The 22,114-nt window shown below is 40.0% G+C and overlaps 1 protein-coding gene across 1 annotated transcript in view; it reads left to right on the forward strand.

The window, feature by feature from the left end:
- The window catches only part of LOC117972823 (A disintegrin and metalloproteinase with thrombospondin motifs 12-like), a 137,738-nt gene that overhangs the window by 35,305 nt on the left and 80,319 nt on the right, over nt 1-22,114 (forward strand). Inside the window, exon 3 of the mRNA XM_058994584.1 lies at nt 2,055-2,229. Within this exon, the coding sequence (XP_058850567.1) occupies nt 2,055-2,229 (175 nt within the window). The remainder of the gene's footprint in view (nt 1-2,054; nt 2,230-22,114) is intronic.

Genomic DNA, 22,114 nt, shown 5'->3' on the forward strand with positions numbered 1-22,114 from the left:
TAACTTCTAAGAAAATGTTTACATTTGTTACCTCTATAGAAACACTAAGGGTTTTTACAGAGCAAAACACAAGAAATGAAATACCAACAGAGATGCAACAATTAGTTGATGCATTGATTATTGATAATCCGTCCCTTGCATTTCCCAAACTTCGATTTATATATTGGTGGATCAATGCATCAAATTGGAGCCTGGTTTGAAGTCTGCCACTTCTAGTTTACATTAAAACATAGATAATGTAGTTTACCAGTAGGATTACAATGGAACAGGAAAGTGTATAAATATCTGGGAGTGTATGTAGATGGGATAGGAGCAGCTAAAGATAATTGGGATGGAGTGCTTACTCAGATGAAGGGTAGGCTGCAGAGCTGGAAGTGGCTTATCACCAAACTGTCCTATAGTGTTAGTGATCAGTAACCTGGTCACTTCAATGCTGTGTTGCTGATAAAAGAAACTTACCGTATTGCAATTTATTTGGGATGGGCTGCACAGGAAAAACAAAGTGTGCTGTATTTCCCAGTTGAGGAGGGGGACAGGGTTTAATTGATGTTTGTAGCAGGGTGGCAGCATTTACACTCCAGTCTCTACAGAGGCTGCTGTACGTATGTCCCCTAGCAAGTTCTGGTCTTCACATTCCTTTCCAGGGCAGGTGGGCTAAATTAGACAAGACCGCTCTTTAAATGGCAGTGGAGAAGCTGGACATGACAGTTCTGCATGGGTTCTATTAGGGGATTTTTAATGCTTGGCAGTGAGACGGGAGGTGAAGTCAGTGGGTTTGTACTGGCCTTTAGAAGAGCCTTTAGTTCACAACCCTGCCCGTGTGACCACTTTTAGATGCAGCAGTTTTTCTTTTTTAATCTTTTTTTTTTTTTTTTACTGGGTTTCATTTTAGTTTATGTATAATACTACATTTATTAGCAAAAGCAAATGCTTAAGAAATGTAAAATCACATGTATTCATACAATAGTTAAACTCTTGTTGAGGTTGTTGTTGTGGTGTCTGCATCCAGTTGAATTTAGATTCATGTCATCCAAACACAGAGACTCCCTGTTTGTTACACATGTGACTGTTGCTAAGGACTTAGTAGCGAGTGACCTGCAATGCGAGAATATGGTTACAACCAAGAAAAAGGAAAACAGCAGTAAACTGACCTGCATGCTTTCTTTATAGCAGTATAACTCTCAAAGGGATCTTGTCATAGGCACGGTAAAGATTTAATGAAGAATCTCACTGAAATAGTTGATCACTGCTTAGTTTTTCAATGGATCAGTCAAATGAACTTGTTTTGTCGTGGTAGAAGAAAACAGTTACGACAGATCACCAGAAGGAAAACAAAGGGCATTGCTCATGTTATTAGGATCATGGGAGGTCTGCTCTCTGTCTGTTTTCATTTGAAGCAACCAAATGCTGTGTTTATAGCAAAGTGTGTCAGTATCTGTAGCAGTGCTGTATTGTAGGTTCTTGTAGGTTTTCATGGGAGTTTATAGGACTGTTTACTGTATTTAATCAAGGATACATCTGGACTATCTCACAGCAGAAACTGCTCAAACAAACAGTATTAAAGTCTGTCCTAATGAGGTTAAACACATACTGTAAGAAAGGAACATTGTGGTTTATGATGATGTGGTCATAAAAGCCTAAACAATTGCTGATAGCTGTTCCCCATAGTGAAAGCATTAATGTTCAATTTAACGTTTATGGCAAATAAAATAAGTTTTAACTTATATATATATATGTCCTCAGGGACTGCTTTTTCTGAGTGGAAGGATACGTAATACATTTCTTCCCAGTATTTATTAGCATTTATTTCTTGTGCTTTTTTTTTTTTAATATGTGCCCATACTACATAGGTAATGGTGACTTTTTTTTTGATGCTTAAAAAATGATCTACCATTCTACCATTGTAGCTGTCCTTGTACCCACAGTACAGATGGAATACCATCGAAGATCCTTTGTGAACTTTAAAAAGTGATTTTGTTTTCTATGGCTGTTGTGTAAAAAACAAAGAGCATGAGAAAGTACTTCAGAAGTCTTATTTTCTTCCTTTGTTCCAGAATGGATTCTTCAGGTTATCTAATGGACATTATTTTATTGAACCCATTCGTAACTATCATCAGGAGGAGGGGGTGCAGCACCCACATGTCATCTACAGGAGGCATTTTCCACAGTCGCCCCACAGGCAGCGACGTGACATCCACTCAGGAGACAAGATGATGTGTGGACTTAAAGGTCAGGCACACTTTTTTCTTTCATAATTAATGCTGTTAAGATTTCACAGTGCCAGCAACACCAAGTCCCAATGGGGGTCATGTGATTTACTTGCACATTAACAATAGCCCATGTTACCTGGAATGTTGTCAACAACTTTATCACCAGCATGAAGCTAACCCTTTTGGCTTTTACAGTTCAAGCAAGCTTACATAGTGATTTATTGTGTACCTTTTTTTGAAAGATTTGTTTGGGGTATAAGGATTGGTTATTAACTGCCAGCATTGTGCTTTTAAAGCAGACAAAGCTAGACATGTTTTTGGTCTTGCAGTGTGTCCTGTGCCAGTTATCCAGAAAATAAGCTTACCTAGACTACTTGATTACCCCCATCCTCTTACCTGATGCTGTTCTGTAATTGTAAATCATCATAAAAAACACACAAAATAGAACACAGCAGCAGCATGGGGATTGTTGTGTTCAGCCTTTAATGGCCTGAAAATAGTTACACAACCATCTTCAGGAGGTAAATGGAGAGCAGGCTGTACAACCCAATAACATACAGCAACAAAGCATTGACACCATGGTGTAAGTGGGTGTGTTGCACTTATTTAATGGGTCATGGGTTATGAGAGTTGCATAGAAAATAAATGAAATACCGGTACTGCTAGTTTAAATTCACTGTTGTTAAATAATTTCAGGATCGTGTAGCTGGAATGTAGGGATGTGTAACAATTGGGATTCGATAGGCATGATACATCTCTTTGTACTGTATATAGAAATGTTAAATACCTTGAAAAACCTTTGCCTCAGATTAAAAAACAAACAAACAAAAAAAAAACACTAAAAAAGTTAAAAGTACCCACACTTGCTTTCTGGAGACCTGACACAGGGTGCAAGCAATGGGACGGAAAATATATATCAGTGAACCAGTATTATCTCTGAAAAGTCTTTTTTTATCTGCATAATTTACAACTAAACCGCCTACTTTATCCAACCTGATTCCACTGCTTTTAGAACAAGATGCTGTTTATTCTGATTGAAGCAGTACACTATACAATTGTCTTAAGTGTTGTTTCTGTCAGAAGTTGGAATTGGAAGTTGTTTCATTAGATTTACAAATACGGTTGTGTTTTCAAGGGAGTCTGCGAAAGAGCAAATACTTTATCTTCTGTCTCATTGTAACGGGGTGAAAGGTGCAAGTTTACCGCCACCCTCAATCACATTACTTTCACAGGAACCCAGGGGTATTTAAAACGCAGTGAAAACAGTCACTGGTAGCATTCACAGGCATAAATGTTTATTTTGGCACTGGATACTACAAACACATTTTGCTAACAACAACTGATGCTCACCGACTAGCAGGTTATAAATACAGCAGCATTAAATAATTTCCAGCCACGCCTACTTCTAACAGGATTAATTATTCAACAAACATTTGCACCTGGAATCATTTTACAATAAAACATTCATATACTTTACGTTAAACATGTTTCTTGATTCATGTTGTTTTGATTTGGACCCTGATTTCCTTGTGAACGAGTTTAGTCAAGAAATGACAGTTTCTGACCTGGCTTATCAGTACAGCCTGTAGCCCCTTTATTAACACCGGTAACAGTAGGAAACAACAGAGACCAGCCAAAATGAACCATTTAAAGAGTAAGTAGCGGGGTTCTGAAAAATATAGCGTTATATGTCCCCACACGTTGCTACAACTGTTTAAATAACGTACCTGTAATTTTTCTTTTCACTATGTTTCATAAATATATACACCCAAAAGCGAAAGCCCTTAATACATTTATCCAGGAAATTTCCACTATGAACATTTCATAGAGAAGAGCAATAAATAAAAAAAACAAAACATAACAAGTGCTCTTGCTTTTCTGTTCCGTACCACATCATGGATTGTTTGCTGTGTTACCTGTTTGACAATGTAGGCAATAATCCTTACATAATCAGTGCACTAAGCGGACAATTTCGAAACAGATTTTAAAGTTGTAAGTGTAAAATGTCAGGATGCTAACAATAAAAAGAAAAATTACAGGTACGTTACTTAAACAGGAGCCGTGTAACTATATTTTTCAGAACCCCACTACTTACTCTTTAAATCAGTAGATATTGACGAAACGGAAAGTTTCCTTAGACAATAAAAACCAAAACCCAGTAAAGAAAACAACCTTTAGTCCCTTCATTAACACTGGTAATGATACGAAACAACAGAGAGGCTGCAAATTGACAGAGTGAGCTCAAGGTTCTAGCTAAAAAGCCATAAACAGGGTTCGAAATTAAACCGTGTCGAAGCATAGTCTTTTGACAATGAAAGTAAAGATCTGCCAGGTAAAATAATCTAAACGAATTTATTTAATATAAGAAATGTAAAAATTGTGTTGCTATTTATTTCAAATATATACCTGTGGTATAAACAGAATAGTGAATTGTCATTCATGGTATACAGTTTCTATTCCCCTTAGGAGGATGTCCTTACATAAACCACTTGCCCCTTTCGCATACATGCCAACAGTCCCTATATGGTCGGGACAGTTCGGATTTCCTAGCAAATGTCCCATGTCCCGATGCATAGGAAGAAATTCCTGATATTTACCCATAGAAAAAAAAAAATTATTCTGCACAGTAGAGTTAGTAAAAACCACACGCTGTGCTTTTCGTGCGGCTGACACATCTGCTGATTACCAACTTATACAAAAGTAAGTGTTTCATTATGTCTATTTTTACTGTCATGATGGTCGTGTTGTGTTGAGTTGGGAGGGATACGTCTATTATATGATAATGAGTGCTTTTTGTGTATGACCCCTCCCATGTGTATGATGCGTATAACCCCCCCCCCCCCACCCCCACCCCCCCCAAGAGATGAGCGTCCTGCTGAACAGTTTCCAAATGTTGGCAAGTATGCTTTCGGGGCATGTGATTTACTGGGACAGCCTCCTGTGGCAAATAAAAACCATATACCACAAACAATCATTCAGTATCCTCGATGTATTCATTGTACACTGACTGTATGAGTGATGTACGTTATATTGATGTAAATTGAGTTCAAATAAAATTTCAGATTCATTTTGAAATTCTTGGAAAAAATTGTCCTGTACTGAGCATTTTCAGTATGAAAATTACCATAGTGACCACATTCTAGTAGATAATATATATATTTTTCTGTGAAATTATTTATTTTTCTCTTGTGTCCAAATTACCGTATCAAATCACACACCTTTAACAGGAAAGTATTATTTTTGCGCTGACTCTGCTACTTTATTAAAAAATCACGACGCCTCATATACGCTGAGCAGGCTGAGGTGAGCAATTATGACTGCGTGCAAGTTGAATATCAATTGTGTTACAACACTCTTTACCAGCTCATGTCTAACCTTTAAACAAATCATAGTTGTTAGTGATCCGGTCTGTATGTCTTTATGATTCACTATTAAACATGACTCCTTATTAAAGATTTGTGATCAGCATTGTTCACATTGGAGCATAAATATAGTCACAGTTTAATGCAGCTGATTAGAAACAAATAGTATAGTATTGCATGAAGTGGCAAAACCACCTGAAACATGTTGTACAATTATCAGGTTTCACAATGTTTCATGATTTCCATTACATGAGAGTAGGTGTTAAAACTTCATGCTGATATTGGACTCGGCTCTCGCCAAAATAAGCACCAACTAAGACATACAGTAGCTTACTTTACCTTCCATCTGATGATGTAGATATCCTTCTGGCTGGTGTTCATGGCTGAAGTGTAATGCTGGCTCCAGGGATCAACCACAGTGCGGCCTCCCTTCTGTGGGGTCTTCAAGGGGGCACCTTCCATCCTCTGTGTTTTGTCGACTAGCCCACGACACCTTAAGAGGGCTCGACAGTGATTCTGGCATCCCAGCATCACCCCCCTCTGTCCCCCACTCAGCTAAGCCCAGCTTACTTACCTTCCTTTACGTCAACGTTTTTGTTTATTTCTACTGTGTTTGTGGTCCCCAACCAGAATCTTTTCATCATAAAGTATAATTATATACTCCCAAAAGTGAAAGCCCTTAATACATTTAACCAGTAAATTTCCGCTGTGATGGAACATTTCATTTTCCAGAATGTCCTGGGGATCACAAGCAATAAAGCTGCTCAAATCAAGTGCATGTCCCATTAAATTCAGCAGAAGAGTGAAGGTGTGACAGGAATGGTGAGTGGGGACGTCAGACTAGCAGTGCAGGAAACAAAAACAAAGACAGTACTGAAGGCAAAAAGACGCTGCGCGCCATTTATTTAAATACAAAAATGAATAAAATATTTAAACACAAAACACTGCTCACAGAGCAAAATAAAAGTTTAAACAAAAATAATCACAAACACAAAATAATAACAAAACTCAGGTCAGGCTGGGTGATCGCCTTCACTGATCCTGTATATTTTTCTATTTTAGTTTCTCTCTCGCTCCTTGCTCGCTCTCGTTCCTCCTCTGAATACCCACCTGGAACCGAGAGCGCTGCAGGTTTATATGCAGGTGACCATCTCCCGATTTAGCAACAAATGAATCACTTAATTCGGGAGATGGCCACCTTCTGCACGAGGTTTTTAAATTACTGTGGATGGGGCTTCCGATCCACACTACTAAACAATACAATATAATACATTTGGCTACACCGTCAAAACAATAACAAAACAACGTGGCTACGCCATCATATATATATATATATATATATATATATATATATATATATATATATATATATATATATATATATATATATATATTTTAATCATAAAACTAAACACATACCAAACAATAAATTGCACAGGGGCGGAGGGGGAGACCCCGTTCTAAAAATAAATAAACAAATAACTGTACAGGGCTCCTCGCCCTGTTACAGAAGGTTATATAAATAGGATTTTCTCACATTGGATTTAATTGTGGGGAAAACCAGGTGGTACCTCTGAGAATGTTTGTTTTACTGTATTTGTTTTCTAAGGAGTACTTTACAGCATGCTTGTACTGGTAACTGATTTAATTCTGTAAATGTCAAAAGCAGAAATGTGAACAAATCTAGTCCTTTTTAATTAGCCCACCATCTCATCTTGTCTCAACATTTTCCTTTTGTGAATATGCTGCTTTTTTTCTTTTCTTATATCTGATTTTCCTTTTTCTCTCTCTTTTGCATTCCTTCTTCCTCATTCATCTCTTTTATCAGAAATATATCGTACCATAACTTGAAACAAATAAAAATCAGTTTGCATCTGTATCAGAGCCTCACGTTAGGGGCCTTTGTTGCTCAGTGGGTTGGTTGCAAGTGATTGTTCTCTAAATAATTTTCATTTTCAGCAGTGAGTAAAGGGTCAGTTTATCTCATCTGTTTTTTTTTAATTTTTTTTATTTAAGATTTGACATAAATTTCCACATTATCTTTCATTTTCAACAGAATGTACTTGAACTAGAAAAATGAAGGGATGAGTGCAACTTTGTTTTCAAAACATCCCTGCCTAAGCAATTACAATAAACATCCTGTGAAAAAAAGTCTACATTTTACTATTTGACCAGAAAATGGGCCCTATTCACAGTCTACAGGGAACCAGGGAGAGAGGCAGATAGATAAGTTCCTGCTTTTTGTAATTGTAACTACTACATTTGGTGACATTGTAAGGTGGTGTTTGAATTGGCTGAGTTTGTGTGTGATTAGTACCAGGTGAGTGGCTAAATTGATTAGCAGTTGATTTTGCTATTTGATTGGTTTCCACACAGTTTAGTTGGTTCTTTTGCCAAGCAGGGGTAACAACATTTATTCAAGCAGCTTATTTTAGCGCCAGCACGAAGCGCCAGCCAACAGAAGAGCCTCAACAAAAGAGCCGGGAGTCTAGCTGTGGGAGTCCAGCAAGGGGAGGCCTGCGCTGAGACGCTGTTCGACTAGATCCGAACCTAACAGCGCTCTGGAAGAAGCCATCTACTAGTCAGGTCTGTATCCTCCACCCCACTGCTCCTACTGTGCCCTTTGTCTTGCTTGTCCTGCTATGACTGTCTCTCACATCCCTGTTCTGTCCTCCCGTCCTCGTCCTCTGCCCTCCCTCCGCTGTTGCTCCTCCAACCCCTCTAACCTCATTTCTCTGCCTCTCCCCCCCTCCCGCACACTCTCTGGTGCACTCTGGAACTGTCACTCTTCTGCTAACAAAGCTGATTTCATCTCTGCCTTTGCCTCCCACCTCTCGCTCGATTTCCTTGCTCTCACTGAAACCTGGCTGTCCCCTGATAACACTGTTACTCCTGCTGCCCTGTCCTCTCTCTACGTCCTGTCCCATACCCCGCGTCTCACCGGACGGGGAGGTGGGACGGGTCTTCTCCTCTCTCCCTCCTTACTCTTTTCTGTCCCCTCCGATCTCACCTCCCTCTCTGTCACTACCTTTGAATTTCATGCAGTCCAACTAACCTCTCCCTGTCAACTCCTGCTCATTGTTCTGTACCGCCCCCCTGGGCCTCTCACTCACTTTCTGGATGAACTCGACTATCTACTCTCCTCCCTCCCCTCTCTGTCTACCCCGACTGTCCTGTTGGGTGACTTCAACATCCATCTCTCCAACCCCAGCCACTCTGCTGGATTCCTCCCTCTCCTTCACTCCTTCGACTTCTGTCTCTCTCCGTCCCCTCCTACCCACAAAGCTGGCCGTCAACTGGACCTCACCTTCTCCAGGGCCTGCTGCCCCTCCAACCTCTCTGTCACCCCCCTGGACCTCTCTGATCACTATTTCATCTCTTTTTCTCTGTCTCTCCCCCCTCTCCCTGCTCCTCCTACCCCCACTGTCACCTCTCGCCGTAACCTCCGCTCTCTCTCCCCCTCTGTCCTTGCCTCCACTGCTCTCTCTCACCTCCCTCCTATCGACTCCTTTTCACAACTCTCCGTAGACTCTGCTACCTCCACCCTCTTCTCCTCACTCACCTCCTCCCTCGACTCCCTCTGTCCCCTCACCTCCCGACCTGCTCGCCCCTCCCCTCCCCATCCCTGGCTCTCCTCTGTGCTCCGCTCGGCAAGAATCACACTGCGATCTGCTGAAAAGAAATGGAAGAGAACCAAACTCCCTGCTGCCCTAGACCTTTACCGCACTCTTCTCTCCTCCTTCTCCTCTACTCTCTCCTCTGCTAAATGTGCTTATTTCCAATCTGTAATCCAAGCCTCCACTAACAACCCACGTAAACTATTCTCTACCTTCTCCTCCCTCCTAAACCCTCCCCCCCCTCCTCCTCCCTCCTCTATCTCCCCTGACGACTTTGCCTCCTTCTTCTCTTCTAAAATCTCAGATATCCGCAAACTCTTTAACACCTCTCCCTCCCCCGCACCCCCTCCTGCTCCAACCCCTACACCCACTACATCCCCTACTAACTCGCCCTCCCTCTCCACCTTCTTGCCCCTCTCAGACTCTGACCTCTCCTCCCTGCTCCAGGGTCACAAACCCACCACGTGTGCCTTGGACCCCCTCCCCACTCACCTCTTTCAAGCTGCTGCTCCTGCTCTACTCCCCTTCATCTCCTCCCTCCTCAACACCTCTCTACTTTCTGGCATCTTCCCCTCTGCCTTCAAAAAAGCCTCTATCACTCCCCTCCTCAAAAAACCTACCCTCGACCCCACCTCCCTCCAGAGCTACCGTCCTGTCTCCCTCCTACCCTTCCTCTCCAAAACCCTCGAGCGGACTGTACACCGCCAGCTCTCTGCTTTCCTGTCCAACCACTCTCTGCTTGACCCTCTCCAATCTGGCTTCCGCTCTGCTCACTCCACTGAAACCGCCCTTCTGTCTGTCACCAACTCACTTAAGTGTGCCCGAGCTGCCTCTCTCTCCTCTGTCCTAATTCTCCTCGACCTCTCTGCTGCCTTTGACACTGTTGATCACTCTATTCTACTATCATCTCTTGCTGACCTGGGGATCTCTGGCACTGCTCTGGCCTGGTTCTCCTCCTACCTCTCCAACCGCACTTACCAGGTAACCTGGCGTGGAGCAACCTCCACACCTCACCCTCTCTTAACTGGAGTCCCCCAAGGGTCAGTCTTGGGTCCTCTCCTGTTCTCTCTCTACACCCGCTCCCTGGGCCCCCTCATCGCATCCTATGGTTTCTCATACCATTTCTATGCTGATGATGCTCAGATTTTCCTCTCCTTCCCCACCTCTGACTCCACCATCTCCTCCCGTATCTCTACCTGTCTGTCTGCTATTTCCTCCTGGATGCACTCGCATCACCTCAAACTCAACCTCTCTAAATCTGACCTCCTTTTCTTTCCCTCTTCCTCCCCCTCCTCTGATCTCTCTATCTCTGTTCCTCTGGAATCTACCACACTCTCTCCCTCTTCCTCAGCTAAGAACCTTGGAGTCACCCTGGACCCCTGCCTCTCTTATTCCCAGCACATCTCCACTCTGGCACGCACTTGCAGATTCTTCCTGAGCAACATCCGAAGAATCCGACCCTTCCTCACCAACTATGCTACCCAGCTCCTGGTCCAGGCCCTGGTACTCTCCCGCCTAGACTACTGCAACTCCCTCCTGGCTGGCCTCCCTGCGTCCGCCACCCGTCCGCTCCAGCTCATCCAGAACTCTGCTGCTCGCCTGGTGTTCTCTCTACCTCGCTTCGCCCACGCTACTCCACTACTCCGCTCGCTCCACTGGCTCCCGATCACCGCTCGCATCCAGTTCAAGACTCTTGTACTAGCCTACAGATGCCTTGATCAGACTGCACCCAGCTACCTCCAGACCCTCATCTCTCCCTACACCCCCACTCGACCTCTCCGCTCCGCCTGCACTAGAAGACTGGCTCTACCTCCGCTACGCTCCCCTGTCTCCCGAGCCCGCTCCTTCTCCACCCTTGCTCCGCAGTGGTGGAACGACCTTCCTACAGATGTCAGGACTGCCCAGTCCCTGACCACATTCCGGCGCCTCCTTAAGACTCACCTCTTCAAACAGCACCTGTAGAACTCCTCTGTTGTATCCTGGGACACTATCACCCTTCATTTAAATATGCTTTATTTTGCTCTTATCTGCCCCCTATTTTACTGCATTTAATCCTGTACCTCAGAATATTGTAATCTGCCAAGTGTTTAATCTGTAGTATTTTGTACTTAATCATATCCTGATGTAACTATCACTATTTAATCATATCCTGATGTAACTTTCACTATTATCTGCTGTATTATTGAATTGTGATTTGTCACACTTGAGAATTATTGTATTTCTTGTTCTTATTGTATGACTTATATTGTAACACTTGAATGTATTTGTATTTGCTTGCGATTGTAAGTCGCCCTGGATAAGGGCGTCTGCTAAGAAATAAATAATAATAATAATAAACAAGGCGCTTTGAATCTTGTTCTAAACTAAACATTTACTTTGGGAAAACAAATTAATTTGCAACAATGAATCAAAGATCTCCATCAAGCTCCTGCTGAGTTAAAAACAAATAATGAGGGAAACTTACAATATAAAATTATAAAATAAGTAATTACATTATATAAAGTAATTATAAATATAAAGTAAGTAGTTACATAATTACAATTACATAACAGAAAGTCACAACTATATATATATATATATATATATATATATATATATATATATATATATATATATACACACAGTCTATATAAAAATTACTACACAACATTTTCAAGAAGTTGGGTACTGTTTAAGAGAGGCATTTCAGTCCCGTGAGATTCTGGCTCGCTCTAAAGCAGCACAACGCACAATGTGTGTGTGTGTGTGTATAATCTTACGAAGTTTACCTACAAAAATAAAATAGAGGTTTCAATATAGGCCATGAAAAAAAAACATAGGTGAAAAAAAGCATTTTCCTCCTTCTCTAATTCCAGTGCAACATACAATAGCAGACTACTTACACATTATTATTATTTACTATAGTTGTCATCACAGCGACGATTGCAACCTGGGCATAAGCCTATAAAATACTAGTGTGTGAGCTGTGTGTCTTGTACTGGACAGAGCGATCTTCGGCAGAACTATTTCTGATCTTTGTTGGAGCTGTTGTCTTACTCGTTTTAAAGAAATCTTGCAGCTCTATGCAGTGTGTTCATTGGCTGCCAGGTTCCTAAATGCAGTGTAACAATGAGGTAAACATTTGCTGTATTTCTTTTTATTTATGAAATCCGTGAAAAAATAGCCTTAGTTAAAGTTTCTGCTTTCCTTGCCATCCTGAGCTGTTAATTTATTCTGTCCCTCACGAGTTTGTAGTGCTGGAGTTCCACTGTGAATCATCTGAGCAAGTATCCCCAAAGAATCTTTCAGGGTTTGTTCTCTTTCTGGAACCATCGTAATTTACATTGTTGGTCCACTCTTGACACCCCTCACCCTACTCATTTGTAAGCCTCTTTTACCAGATTTTTTTAAACCAGACTTATTTAGAAACCATTGTGAATACCCCTGTGTCTTTTATTTTACATTCTGTTTGATCTTCTATTTCTAAAGGGAATAAAACCTACTGAAAGAGCTTCCATACAACTTGAGACACCAACATCCTTAAGACTAAACCCTTCCTTTGTTTAATATTATAAGTGCGTGTTAGGAATTTGTTATTGTAGAAAACATCATAGGATTAAGCTGTGTTGTCTTCTGAGACTGGCTCAGATATCTCAGTGGCTGTGTGCTTTGTGTGGCTTTTTTTTTTTCTTAGTCACGCTCCTGTGTATGCTCATTCTGTGTATTCAGTCTGTGTCTGATGGTATGTGTCTATCTGGGTTTCTTTTTGTGTGTTTTATGTACTAGTCAATATTAAAACATACATGTGATGTCGGCCTTTGATCTTTTTATTGATTAGTTCTGTGAATCTTCTACTAAAAGTGGCTGTGAGGCTTTGAAGAGAAGGGGAGTGCAGGTACATGTATTGTTGATTAAAGAATCCACAGTTTGTGCTACAATTCCACGAAAAAAAAAAAAAACAGCTGTGGATTCGTCAACCAAACCACAGTCAGAACAGTTCAACAGAAAAACGAACACAATTTTATTATGCAACAATCATTTCAACAATTAGTTATATAGTATCATACATTTCAAATATAACTCTTAGAAAAGGGCTTGCGATTTCAGTTTAGAATTTCATGTTGACAGTATAACTTTGAAGACAGGTGTGGGTTCCTAACACTGGTGGATAAAATACTCTGGACAACAAAATATGGGTTTAAACAGGACGGAACCTGTATGTTTATGTGTTCTGTGGTGTCCCTTTGCCAGTGGGAACACGGCTTCTTTTAACAAACAATACAAAACAAAAATAAATCCTAGCTCTTGTTTTGGAGCGCTAACTAAATTAAACAGGATCCCTAACTTTCAGCCAACCCACTAATCCGGTTTACTGACTTTAAATATATTATTTACAAATCACAGATCTAATATACTTTGTTTTAACGTACACCGTATTCAAGTCTACAGCAGGTTCTTACCTTCACACAGACAGTGATTGGCTTTGAAACCTGTCCTTTTCCTGCCTGGCTTGTTAAATTACAAACAGGTGTATTAGCTTAACTGATTGCCAACCAATCAGTGTTTTTGGATAGCTATGGCATTCTGGGAGATGTAGCTTTGCATGCCTCATTTAAACAGCAAGAACTCATTTCTTTTTTTCCACCCACGTTTTTCAATGCCTACCTTACATTCCAGGAAAAAGACTGCATACTATTCTGGGTCCTTTGTATCTCCTTCTACAATAGGACCCCATATTCTACCACAAAATACATTTATACACCTCCCTTTTAATTTTTATTTTACATTTTGTCTGGACAGATTCAGGAACAGCAATTTCATCAACACTTAGTAAATCTCTATCAATTACAAGGACGTTAGATTTAAACTCAGCTTTTGCATTTCTTTCCTGGCTTTAACCACTGTTCAAACAAGCTACTAGCCCACTTACATTTTACTTCTTGAAAAACGACTGACAGTGATATTTAGGTCCTCTTCTGTTTTCGGTTTAGCAAAACAATCAATAACTTTACTCTCCATTCCCGGTTCACATTCCTTTGTTTTTTGCATTTTTATTTTTTCTGATGTCACTTTCATGTTCTACATCTAAAGCATAGTCCTCCCTGCTATCTTCACTTACAACAGACAGCTTTGTCTGTGTAATTGGGATTTCAAACTCAAACTCAGAGGAACTCATGACATCATTCTAACATTTTAACTGTTTGAACTAAGTGTAACAAAAGAGCAAAAACCAAATCCAATGACCAAATTAGCAATCAATTGAATCTCATTATCGAACAAGTATCAATTAGGAAGAAATGTTTTAAGTGGCATAAACAACTCAAAGTGTTGAATCGGTAAGAAAATAATCCAGTTTCTCGTGCCTTACGGCACGCGAAACAGTGAATTATTTTTTTTACAGATTCAACACTTTGAGTTGTTTATCCCTGACATAAATCTCTCCAGCTACCTCTCATTCTGTTTTATTTCTGTTTCTTTCAGTATGTTTGTATTCTTCATAAATCTTTGTCTTGCTTACCAATCCAGTTGTATAGTTGTAGTTAAATACAAAAACGGGAATACTTTAACTGTACATTGTCTGTATTAGAACATCTTCAGACATCCAGAATACTGCAGTCAGTTATCCACTGACTTAGTTCAACACAGCAGTTTTCCATGATTTCAGTCAAATTCAGCAACTAATATGAGAAAAGTAATCATTTCACTGCCATGTGGTTCCAAATTCTATTTAAGCAGCCGATGAGGGGAGTTTGAGATGGACCTCTGACCCCAATTCTCACTCCCTTCAGGCTTGGTACTACTTAGGCTGTCTGAGACAGGAGAACCTAAAGTTTCTAGCAGTCAGCGAACAAACTGTGGTCGCTTTGATGTTCGGCTTTTAAACTCTGCTTGCATCTCAGAAGAGTTGAGCAGATTTATATTTGTTATGCAGTTCCACAAAAAACTGCTGTTTTTTATTATTACATCTAGTTGTATCTACTCTGACAGTGTATGTGTGTGATATATATATATATATATATATATATATATATATATATATATATATATATATATATATATATATATATCATTTATAGGACTGCAACAAAGCAAGGGACTGGACATATAGTTGATCCTGCTTTGTTTAAATCATACCTTTATTTAATACATTGAATTGCTGTTAACATAATCTGCTTCATTTTATGCGCCTATAGAAAGTCTACACCCCCTTGAACTTTTTTCACATTTTGTTGTGTCAGTGCCTCAGAGTTTCATGTATTTAAATGAGGATTTTTTTCCACTTATCTACACACCATACTCCACACTGTTAAGGGGAAAAAAAGTTTTTATTGAGAAAAAGGTTATATATTAAAAATACAAAACAGAAAGATCATAATTGGATAAGTCTCCACCCCCCTGAGTTAATACTTGGTGGAAGCACCTTTGGCAGCAATTACAGCTGTGAGTCTGTTGGGATAGGTCTCTACCAACTTTGCACACCTAGATTTGGCAATAGTTGACCATTCTTCTTTACAAAACTGTTCAAGCTCTGTCAAGTTATTCTTTATTATTCTTTATTTCTTAGCAGACGCCCTTATCCAGGGCGACTTACAATTGTTACAAGATATCACATTATTTTTACATACAATTACCCATTTATACAGTTGGGTTTTTACTGGAGCAATCTAGATAAAGTACCCCCCCCCCCGGGATTGAACCCATGACCCTCCGGTCAAGAGTCCAGAGCCCTAACCACTACTCCACACTGCTGCCCCTTGAGCAGTGTTGATGGACAGGATAGAAGGGAAAATGAATGGAGCAAAATACAGTGAAGTCCTTGAGGAAAACCTGCTGCCCTCTGCAAGAAAGCTGAAACTGGGACAGAAGTTCACCTTTCAGCATGACAACGACCAAAAGCACACAGCCAAAGCTACACTGGAGTGGCTAAGGAACAAAAAGGTAAATTTCCTTGAGTGGCCCAGTCAGAGCCCCGACCTAAATCTAATCGAAAATTTGTGGCATTACTTGAAGATTGCTGTCCATCAACGCTCCCCAAGGAACTTGACAGAGCTTTAACAGTTTTGTAAAGAAGAATGGTCAACTATTGCCAAATCTAGGTGTGCAAAGTTGGTAGAGACCTATCCCAACAGACTCACAGCTGTAATTGCTGCCAAAGGTGCTTCCAACAAGTATTAACTCAGGGGGGTGGAGACTTATTCAATTATGATCTTTCAGTTTTGTATTTTTAATATATATATTTTTTCTCAATAAAAACTTTTTTTCAGTGTGGAGTAAGTATGGTGTGTAGATAAGTGGAAAAAAATCCTCATTTAAATGCATGAAACTCTGAGGCACTGACACAACAAAATGTGAAAAAAGTTCAAGGAGGTGTAGACTTTCTATAGGCACTGTATATATTTACACACACACACACACACACACACACACACACAGACAGTACCAGTCATAAGCCCACCATCAAATAGTTGAACTATGAATTAACAAGTGAAATGAGCTGAAATAATAGCTCTTCATAAAGAACATTTATTAAGACAGACAAGAACTAATCAATTTCCAGTCTCTTGAATTAAATGAACAGATGTGGGAGGAGCTGTTATTACCCACCAACAACTAGCTAAATCACATCATCCATTATATTTGTAGCTAATATTTCTGTTCTGCAGCAAAATGCAGTCTCTTGTTCCTATTTGTAGGGGTAGTATTATTTTTTGTGTCAGATTATCCATGTAAACCGTGCTCTCATAACCTCTTTCAAACTATCCTATTGCGTAATTGATAAACGTGTGTTGAATCAGTAAAAAGAAATCCACTGATTGCTGTGTTTGAGTGTCGTTAGTAGTTTATGCCACTTAAAACATAATTGAGACTTCTTCAGTACTGAGATTAATTAATATCAAATCATGCTGGATTTTAAGAGTTTTTTACAAACCACAGTTTGAGAGTTAAGGCTGCAACATGTTTATATAATCATAGAGTTGACAAACAGATAATTGGTGAAAGATCTAGGCATGGATAGGATGAGGTATGTGACTATAAGAGGACAAATGATGAAAAATTCAGAGTATAAAAAACCAAGAGGTGTCATAAACAGATTGCCAATGTTGATATATGTGCATGAAACGGCTGTTGTTCCTGAACCTGTCCAGAAGAAATATGAAATAGAAATTAGAAGGGGGGTGTTTATGTGGAAGTGAATTTTTAAGTAAGAACTTTATTTTTTGGTTTTAATGTATAATTGTATTATTTATGTTTACTCATATGAAATACAAAAATGAAATGCAAACACTTTTCTAAGGGTTGTGTTTAAGATGGTTAATCCTAGCTATAATTACCTGTTGAAATGTTTATTGCGTAAATGGTAACCCTCTTTTCTGTTGAATTGTTCTGTGACTCTGGTTTCGTTGACGAATCCACAGTTTTCTGTAGATTTGTAGTACAAACTTGATTCATGAATCAACAATAAATTCCTGCACTCCCCTTCTCTTCAAAGTCATACAAACATTTTTAGTACAATTAATCAATTAAAAAATCGAATGCTCTGGATGTTCCTCCTGTACCTGTGCATATATTCCAGTAGACCTTTGAAGCAATTGGAAATCAAAGTCTTTCTGCAATATGTCTTTGACTACACCCTGCTTTGTGAAGAACCATTATTTGAGCTCTTTTTTTACTGGTCAATTCACAGTTCTTTTTTATTTTTAGAGGTTGCTTAGGAATTATTTTCAAAGTCCAATGGTAATCAGCAGGCAAATGGTTGTAGCCCCAGTTTCTACTAGGTTTCCAAAACAAATACCTTATACAACGTTTTTTAAAAATGGTCACCAACAGGTAATATACAGGTAATAGGCAATATATCGACACATTATTAAACCAAAAGAGCAGTTGTGTGTGTCTGCATAGCGAGTAACAAGAAGATACCTTGAATACTTTGAAAGATCTGACCTCTGAAATATGGCCCTGTGGCAGAGTGGTTAACAGTGTGCAGGTGATCAAGAAACAGACAGACAATTATAATCCAGGTGCAATGTTGTTTAATGAGTTTGTAAGTCCAGTGCCTGACGGCAAAACAAACAGTAAACAATAAATGATGCTAATTAATACAGCGCGTGTATTACTTGAGTTGTAATCCCCGGGTTTGTCCCGAAATAATAGTCCCGTTCTTTATACACCCACACGAAACACAAAACACATACAATTAGTGCTTGTGGTGCAAATACAGTTATTTGTGTTACAAGTGCAGTGCTGTTCCGGGTTTGTGATGGCCCTTGGCGACAGCTTCGGAACGTGTTAGCCGTCTACTAATAACAAGACACAATTAGAGACAAAACAAACATGATACATTTTCTTTACACAAGGACCTTCCAGGTTGTTTTCTAACCAAAACGAAGGAACAGATTACGTTGCTTCGTCCCCTATTTATACCGTCACACATGACCCCTTGGTAAACGATTGCAGCAGCTCTTCCAATCCGCGGCTGCCACATAATTTCCCTTCCGGGTCGATGAGTTAGTGCACAAAAGCTTCGCCCCCTTTCTAGATGACGGACTTCCTTTTAACCCTGGGAATGAAATGTCAGGCCAAACAGTCCAGGGTACTCTGTTCCCGTTACTTAGCGTCCTCACAGGTCGGGAGGGAGATTTACCACCAAGAATCATTGTCTTTCTGTCACAGGCCCCTTTTCAGTGCTTGCTTTTTCTGTCACGTGCACCCTCCTCACTATAGGCCCATAATTTCAAAAATGAGTCGAAAGCTAATATTTTGGGATTCCAACTAAAACATTTCCAGGTGCTATATCAAAAGAAGTGATATAGCACCTGAGCTAGTGAAGTGAGGATGATCCCAAAATGTAGTCCATTTGGAATGGGATCATCCTAAAGCAAAAGCCTGTTGTGGAAATAAGTTGCAGAACGAGTGCTTTGGATAATATAGTTGTTTTATATCCATTAAATAATAAGTTTTGCTACTTTGAAGCAGCCTTAATGGTACACACCCCTCACTAGTGCCCACACTAACAGGTTCAGTAATGTTTTGAGAATATACTGTTTACATACATGTGTTCTTTTTGTGTAGTTTGCACACATCAGTGCTGTTTTTATTATTGCACCCATAGTCTCGTAACAGTTGGTACACAGAACAAATTCTCTTTTGTCTTTGTTGGAGAAGTGGTCAAATACCCTCTTTGGTTCATAAAAATTCCACCTCAACCCAGTCAGTCAGAGCTCTTCACACTGATGAATTCATTGCTTAAAATGTTTCTTCTTTCCTTCTTTTTTTGTAAAGAAATAATTAACTGAGAGCATTGATATTTTTCACTATTGCTGCATTGGAATACTTCACTCACAGCACTACAATAAAACCTGACTGGTAGAGGCACCAAATAATGGGCATCCCTGTATCTGGGCAGCAGTGTGGAATAGTGGTTAGGGCTCTGGACTCTTGACCGGAGGGTTGTGGGTTCAATCCCCAGTGGGGGACACTGCTGTTGTACCCTTGAGCAAGGTACTTTACCTAGATTGCTCCAGTAAAAACCCAACTGTATAAATGGGTAATTGTATGTAAAATAATGTGATATCTGTATAATGTGAAATAATGTATAATGTGATATCTTGTAGCAATTGTAAGTCGCCCTGGATAAGGGCGTCTGCTAAGAAATAAATAATAATAATAATCTGAAAGGCTCTACTTGTCATCGAAGAGTTGCCCAGATTTTGGACTGGTAGAGTTATTTGTATGATTATATATAATTAGCAATTAGATTTCAACTGTTCCCAACAGTTGATACTTTACTTATTGTTGTGTATAGGATTAGGGTGGCAGAGATGCTGCTCTGAGAAATGTGGTTTGATAGAAAGGAGGCCTAATTTATTTTTATTTGTGATGCTCTTTTTGAAAAATAAAGACCTGGTGGTATGAGCTGTCCTCGTACCTCAATCAGTAGTCTCAGTGCAGTGCCAGGGATTGCACAGGCATAACAGCTGATCTTCCCTTTAATCCTTTATAGGGGTAAAGTCTGTTATAGACCAATATAATAGAGCAGTTTTGCTAAGCCCAGATCTGGGTACAGACATGAGTTTGAAACCCTGTATTGTTAATGAAGATTGTTTTAAATGAGCTAGTCATTGCGCCCCTTTGATTCACTACAATATATATTGTCTGCCATTGTATTATAGATTTTGAAATAAGATTTTCTGTACCATTTGCCTGAGAAGGAGAAAATAACCAGGGTTGCATTTTGAAACCTGATGATCTATTGTGTATAGCTGCTTCCCCTGTGCAGGGCTGTTTGTAGCCACAGGTGTGGTTTATAAGTAATGTAATACTCCAGATGGGCTCAGCACTACTAATATAAGGATGGTTCTTTATTGATTATGGTGACATTGCTGACAGTGCTAAATCATGCAGCACAACATCCATTCTGAGATTAATCCATTACATTTGCTCTGTGTCTGCTTGGATATTTTAAATTAGTTTCATTATTTGAAATGGACATATTTGTATGAGCTACAATGCATGGTGTGCACCTGTGACAGAGTGAATGAATCCGAGTCAGCAATCTCCCTCCTGACCTGTGAGGGCACGGTATAACAGGAACAGTGTGCCCCAGACTGGATGGTTTGACAGTTCATTCCAGGGTTAGTCGGAAGTCGGCCATCCAAAGGGGGTGTGACTGAAGTTATATCCGGGGATGTGGCAAAGCAATCTGTTCCTTGTGTTACGGTTACGCAAAGACCTACAAGTAAAAACCTGTGTACTAACCATGAGTTTTGTTTGTTTTGTCCTGTCAAGTAACTGTTATATTTGTCATTGTTAGACAGCTAAACTATCTGGGAGCTGTTGCCAAGGGGCCAGTTTCCAAACCCGGACTTCACATCACCACTGTGCACATTACCTGTATTTCACCACCTACACTAAGAGCACTCACTGTGGACTTGTGACCGTGTTGTGTTTGTGTGTGTGTTATACACCGTGTCGTATTATTTCAGGACTGAACCCATTGTTTTGCACGGAGTGATACACATTGCTGTGTAGAGCCTGTGCTTATTATTTAAGTGTTGCCGGAAAATAAAGATCTGTTTTACTGTGAACAGGTCTTGTGTCTGTTTATCCTGAGCACAGCATCACCACTGCACCTGTGCACTGCAAACCACTTTGCCACATCACCATAGAGACGGCTATAAGATCGACATTTAGACCCCTTTGTTGTTTAGTTTCTGGTGACAATAAGTATTCTATGTGAGTTACTCCTTGCCCTTAGTAAGTAATTTTGAATCGTTTTATGAATTCCAGTCTGTTGGTCATGCAGCTTAATTACAAAAGGACTCATTGACTCGCAAGTTTTACTCTGCCTGTCATTGGACTAGCATTCAAGTAGTCGAGCTGTGGAAACGTGTAGTGCACTAGTATGTACATTATTTTTATTCAGTACTTTGACTTTGGGATCTCCAGCTCTAATTGCAAAATAGTCTCTCCATTATCAGTTATCTATTAATGATTGGGATATACCTCTCTGTAGCCCAATTTACTTCAGTACGCATGTCAAAACTATTTGAAAGAGCCCCCTCTGCCATGAACAGAAGGGATTGGCATCAATCTTCTATTCAAGCCCGCTGTGTTGGAGTGAATCCAGCGACCTTGAAAGGTAATGGATAACGTTTATAACATGTCATAGATTCCCCAAATCCTGTTTTTATACCAGATTGCTAAGGGCAGCTATTCACTCTTTAGAGCATACCGAGGTGCGGGTTCTCCACACACTTTTTTTATGTCCTGTGGACCTGGGCTTTGGACCAATGGGCAGGGCCGCCTCCCAGTCTACCTATTTTAGCACATCTGCCAGTGCTGCAAGTCCTGCACTTGCTACAGCTTGGGTATACTACCCCAATTGGTAATGGATAACATTTTGTACTTGAAGGGAACGTTAGATTATATATCAAATAGAAATTGT

The sequence above is a fragment of the Acipenser ruthenus genome, chromosome 2, assembly GCF_902713425.1.
Source record: "Acipenser ruthenus chromosome 2, fAciRut3.2 maternal haplotype, whole genome shotgun sequence".
NCBI classification, from domain to species: Eukaryota; Metazoa; Chordata; class Actinopteri; order Acipenseriformes; family Acipenseridae; genus Acipenser; species Acipenser ruthenus.